Here is a 5,765-nt window from a genome sequence, read left to right as displayed (position 1 = left end):
AATCACCCAGTTATGTTGTGACGTCCGATAGCACACAAGGCATTCCTCCGGTGTCCGGGAGTTGCATAATCTCATAGTCGGAGAAATATATATTTGACACGAAGAAATCAGTAGCAATAAAACTGAACGATCATTATGTTAAGCTAACAGACGGGTATTGTCCATCACATCATTCCACTAATGATGTAACCCCATTTATCAAATGACAACTCATGTCTATAGTTAGGAAACTTAACCATCTTTGATCAACGAGCTAGTCTAGTAGAGGCATACTAGCAACACGGTGTTTTGTCTATGTATTCACACATGTATCATGTTTCCGGTTAATACAATTCTAGCATGAATAATAAACATTTATCATGAATAAGGAAATATAAAATAATAACTTTATTATTGCCTTTAGGGCATATTTCCTTCATAAACAACAACAAAATAAGAAGAGTACCAGGATGGACTTTGAATTAGTTCGACATCGATGAACTTTCCCCTATTGAGCCATTTGACTGTTACATTTGTATTGTTGAATTGCGACTTGTTTCCTGATTAGGACCGAAACCATGTTCACATCGTGTGTGGTAAGGTTACCACTAGTAAAAAATGGTGACAACAGTTTGCGACCAAACAACGTGTAGTTTGTGCACCCAGTACAACACATGCAACCAAACGACAGGTTTATATTGGTTTCATCATGCAACTAGCCTAGCTGTGGGCAACTAACTATGAGCAGATGGTGATTTTTTGCCTGTTTTACCTCGGCCAACCCCATCCGAGACGCATGCAAAGAGTGAAAAGAACGGTGCAGGTAATCAAACATGGCCAAAGAGAATGGATGAAGCTACACATGTATACAGATAGAAATCAAGGCGTTCGGATGAAGCTACGCATGTATGCAGATAGAATTCAAGGCGTTCGGATACGTAGCTATCTGCCCACCGTTTGGAAGTTAGCGGCAAGTTATAGTATTAATACCATGAAAAAAAGTTATACTATTAATTGTTAGTTTTTTTTTCATTATCTAGAAAAAAACTGTTAGTTTTTCAACTGTGCCATATTGTATTTTTTGGAAATGTTGAGGTGGTCACCGCGATCCCACCTGAAAATAAATAAATGAAGAGTTTAGTCCGGGTCTCGCAACCACTACGAGAATCTGCCTAGGGTTTTTTGACGCCCTCGCCGGCCCGCCGCCACCTCCTCCCTTTTCACAAGCGCTGCCCCTCCACTACCACCGTAGCACCAGGATGACGGCGCAGACTGCCGAGGAGCTCGCCGCGCATATCGAGCAGGAGCAGCTCGAGGCGAAGAAAACTGAGGTGAGATTTGGATGTGATCCTTGCTCCAGCCCCTCCCGAGCCATGCCAGTCATCGTCAGAATCGGTGATCGATTTGTTCAGGGATTAAATATTCCATGAAATGTCCTTGTGTTTGCTGGTTCTAGATCCATGCGATGAACTAGTCCGATCCTGGAAGGCTATTGCTTTCAGTGTGTTATTATGGGTATTGGTAATTCTGATCCTGTCGCCTAATGCTTCATCTGGTTATTTATTTACACGAGGCAGCGTAATTCACTGTTTAATATCGATATAAGTATAACTCAATATTATCCTCGGTGACATAGGTGTTTTAGTTGTTGTGTACTGGGTAACATCTGAAGATCTTATTGTGTGAATCTTGGTAGCAGGCAGAAGAGGTTGTGGTTGAGGATGATGATGATGATGACGACGACGATGAGGATGATGATGACAACGATGATTTGGATGGTAACTCACTATGCTCACTGGTCTCCTGTATCCACTTTGCGTAAAACTGTATTAATTAATAAATCTGATGCGAACATGTGAAAATAATAACAGAGTGAGATTTATTAAATCCTGTTGTTTTCTCTTTACATTATTAGACCTTCTTTTAGGGTTGGATTGTCTTTGCCCTTGGATGGTTTCAGTGCTGGTGCCAACAATGGTAGCATGTGTACATATGTATAGTATCCATCTAATATTTGTATACACTTGAAATAGCCGTGATTTGTTTGCTGAGCAAATTAAGTGATGTTGCTTGACATAACAGTCTACACGTACTTTTTTTTTGAACGGTCACCGGGGGGAGAGTTTCCCCACGTGAATATATTACCACTCAAATGGCCATAATGCCAAGAGACTGATCCTGTTTATAAGGGAAACCGGATCAAAAACCTGAACAAATTGGCCACGTTTATGAGGGAAACTGGGCCAAAAAAACGTACAAATAAAAAGGGTAAAAGAAGATGAGGAAAAAGACACCCAGGACATGTCATGGCCTAGCTAGCAGACCGTAGGACCATCACCACGAGAGACACAAGTAGATGCGGGGTGCCGTCGAGAGATCACAATACCAATACATTGCAAGCAGCCTAACGCCCCGCACCGGCGTGCGTACCAAACCCCACGGCGCAACACAAGCGCATCCACAAATGAACGAGTGCCACAGCTGAACACGAACCATGACTAGGGGCTCCGCTGCAGGAATTCGGAACGATTAGCAAGTTGGGGAGGCATCTTGCGTCGTCATTGAGCAAAGATGAACCGAGAGAACACCAAGAGCACGAAGCTCGCCGCAACACAACAACGACAGCCATGGGAGGGTCTTGAGCATGCACAACTACAAGGGCAACACACCAAACAATGGGCAGGGGCTGATGGATGGTGGTGAAGGGCTCGACGTAAAGGCGATGTTGACGGCGGTACGGGATGGATGGCCGGCGATGAGTGGAATGAAGCAAACTAGAGAGATCACACAGAGTGCAAATAAGTTGACCATACGGACATGAAGGAGATGCAGGCCGCGCCATCAACATGGAGGAGTGGCGTGAGTGCGCCGCCGCAGTCGTGGCCGGACGAATAGGCAGAGATTTCTCCCCATCCCCAAGTCCAGAAGGAGGAGGCAGTACAGCCCCACCATGGTGGGGCACGACATCGCCGTTGCCAGCCGGCGGCCGTCGGCACGGATTTCTACGGTCCACACACACCTTCCAACACCTCCACACTCAAACCCCGACTAGCCGGACATAAAGGAGTAAATCCGGCAGCCCGGGGAGAGGGGCACCGCCAGACGAGCAGATCCGTGACGAAGAGCAGTAGATCGGAATGCAGCGCACGCACCTACCACCGCGCAACACCCGTGGATGACCGAGACGCAGCGAGGGGCTCGCCCAACCCGTGTGAGCACGGGACCAGGGAGAGCGGCGTTGAGCACCCGTCGAAGCAGAGAACTTCGAGCGGGCGCAACAGCTGTCGACTGGACCGGATCTGGCCACGCGAAGACGCAGCGGGCCAGGAGAGAGCCATGTCACGGCGGGATCTGGCGAGCAACACGGGAGACACTCCCAACGACGACGGCGAGCAGCAGGGCCAACACGCGTCGGCCAGCGGGAAGCTGGCGGCTCCATGCAGGAAGGTGCGGGAGGCATCCGATTTGGATCCCGGGAGGAGGCTGAGGGTGCGTGGAGAGCAGAGCGTGGCCTTGCCGCCGTCCGTCGAGGGGCTTAGCCCGGCGGCCTCCTCCGGTGACGGCGAGGGGTAGGGGGCGTGGAGGAGGTGGACTAGGAGGGTGGCGGCGGGGGTCCGCTGGAGTCGCCCAAGAGCAACCCGGGAGGAAGAGTATCTCTGTTGGGTGTCTACTCGTAGCTTCACCACTGGCTGGTTTGTTTGTATGAATGCATGTTTACTGGTTGTCTGCTTTTAGCTTCTTAAGGCTCTCTTTAAGCTGAAAATCATTGGGATGTTCTCTTTGCATCTGACAAGAATATTGATAGGTTTGGTCATGTGGGTTTGTAGATACTTTAAAATTACAATCCTCATTCAATTCAATTGAGATGGAATATAGTCTGTGTACTGTGCTGTGACCGATATTGGAAGATCTTTTGTGCTGTATAAACAAAAGAGCGGAGATGTTTAGATTGTAGTCAATTTGATGGCGCAGATGTCTAGCTGCTTCTGGTGCATATGTTTGTGTACTTTTTAGTCTGCTATTCAAACCTGTAGCTGCAAGGCTGCGATAGTTTTGTACATTTTTATAGATGCGTCTATTTTATCGATGTTTTATTGTTACAGCCTTAGAGGTTATACTGGGCAAATGGGAATTGCACTATGTTTTACTTGGGAGTAAATTACATTTCGCTTAAATTTGACTTGCATATGCAAGGAGACGTTTTCTTGGTGCCGACTATCATATGTGGTAGGTAGTGTTAAAGAAATTGTTGTTGTGTTTTCTCATGACTAGCTGGCTCCGGTTCCCTTTTATTTGGAAGCTCCGGATTGTATTATACAATTCGCTTTATGCAACTCTTACACTGTATGATCCATATTGTTCTTATTGCTATTTTACAGGGCAAGAAGGTGATGCCAGTGGCACATCAAAGCAAAGCAGGAGTGAGAAGAAGAGTCGCAAGGCAATGCTGAAGCTTGGCATGAAATCCATCACTGGCGTAAGCCGTGTCACTGTGAAGAAAAGCAAGAATGTGAGTTATTACAATCACTTACACAGCGTGGTCTGTATTCCTGTGTTGGTCGACTAACACCACTGTTTCCAGATATTATTCGTCATCTCAAAGCCAGATGTCTTCAAGAGCCCAAATTCAGAGACGTATGTTATTTTCGGTGAAGCCAAGATTGAGGATCTCAGCTCCCAGCTGCAGAGCCAGGCTGCCGAACAGTTCAAGGCTCCTGACCTGAGCCAAATGATCTCAAGTCCTGAGGCGTCGGGCATGGAGAATGATGACAACGAGGTTGTCAACGATGAAGGAGTCGAGCCAAAGGACATCGAGCTGGTGATGACACAGGCGGGCGTCTCAAGGGCCAAGGCTGTCAGGGCTCTCAAGTCTGCCAATGGAGACATTGTCACTGCCATTATGGAGGTCACAACTTAAGAGTATGGCGACATTTCTGGAACTAGTTGAACCATTTCTCTTTGAGCGATTTGCAGCTTGAGTTGGTACAGTGTTTGCTTTGCATCTCTGATAAGGTCGTTTGGACATGATCCTGCCTGCGGTTAAGTTGGTACAGTGTTTTTAGCACGGACATGTCAGTGGTGGCAATTTTCTGGCATGTTTTTCACCTTTGACTGAAATATTATTAGATTTAATTTAAATAAACCCCGTTGTATTCTTTGTAACAGATAAAAATAACATGATTATAACTGTTAAGCAGTAAGAAAACGAAGCTGAAGTAACGACGGTTTGATAGCGTCCCAGGGGTTTGGGTTTGCCGGCAGCGAACCAAATGATAGTGTTATATTTTCCAAGCCGGTCCTCCACCTCATTTCTCGGGGAAAGAAGAGCGGATGGTTTGTGTCCACAAGTTGATGTCTGGGAAAAAATGTTGCCTGGGGTGGACACGAGAAGCTAGGTGTGGACACGAGAAGCTAGCAATTGCTGCCTGGCCAGGCTAGCCTGAAGAAAATATGTTTGGATGAAGCCTGGAAGGAATCTTGGACTGTACTTCTGACATGCTATAGCTGCAGGAGTGCCGTCGTTTTGTGATTAGTAATTTCCAGGCAGCAGTAATTTCCAGGCAGCAATTAGCATCGAGGCCGGCTGCTCAGGCGCTCGAAACTGGACGCCTGGGGTTGCCTCGGTCTGCCCAGGCTGGCTCAGCTTCTCTGAAAATCCAGGCACGCTCCAGGCCAGGCACGGTACGACGAGGACGTGAACCAAACTAACCCGAAATCACTTGCAAAGCAAACAACATAAATCGCCAATAGCAAGAAATCTCTTGCAAGCAAACAACAAAATCAAT

General features: G+C 46.9%; 1 protein-coding gene across 2 annotated transcripts; it reads left to right on the top strand.

Moving 5' to 3' along the window:
• The first annotated feature begins 1,096 nt into the window (after positions 1–1,096).
• On the top strand, positions 1,097–5,212 carry LOC123091970 (nascent polypeptide-associated complex subunit alpha-like protein 1). Of its 2 annotated transcripts, none has more exons than XM_044513602.1 (4): positions 1,097–1,310; positions 1,679–1,757; positions 4,359–4,489; positions 4,562–5,212. In XM_044513602.1, exons 1-4 carry the CDS (start codon positions 1,239–1,241, stop codon positions 4,895–4,897), a joined length of 618 nt encoding a protein of 205 aa, XP_044369537.1. In that variant the 5' UTR covers positions 1,097–1,238; the 3' UTR covers positions 4,898–5,212. The 2 variants fall into 2 exon arrangements, with proteins under 2 accessions (XP_044369537.1, XP_044369536.1); XM_044513601.1 differs by having other exon boundaries at positions 1,100–1,310; positions 1,676–1,757.
• The last annotated feature ends 553 nt before the right edge of the window (positions 5,213–5,765 follow it).

This window comes from Triticum aestivum, chromosome 4B (assembly GCF_018294505.1).
Source record: "Triticum aestivum cultivar Chinese Spring chromosome 4B, IWGSC CS RefSeq v2.1, whole genome shotgun sequence".
NCBI classification, from domain to species: Eukaryota; Viridiplantae; Streptophyta; class Magnoliopsida; order Poales; family Poaceae; genus Triticum; species Triticum aestivum.
This window is presented reverse-complemented; position numbering and strand designations above follow the sequence as displayed.

What these genes read in the sequence shown, in the direction of transcription:
- LOC123091970 (XM_044513601.1), top strand. Translation starts at nt 1,239, where the DNA reads ATGACGGCGCAGACTGCCGAGGAGCTCGCCGCGCATATCGAGCAGGAG. An exon ending in TCGAGGCGAAGAAAACTGAG is followed by an intron (nt 1,311 to 1,675) that starts GTGAGATTTGGA and finishes GAATCTTGGTAG; the next exon opens with CAGGCAGAAGAGGTTGTGGT. An exon ending in TGACAACGATGATTTGGATG is followed by an intron (nt 1,758 to 4,358) that starts GTAACTCACTAT and finishes GCTATTTTACAG; the next exon opens with GGCAAGAAGGTGATGCCAGT.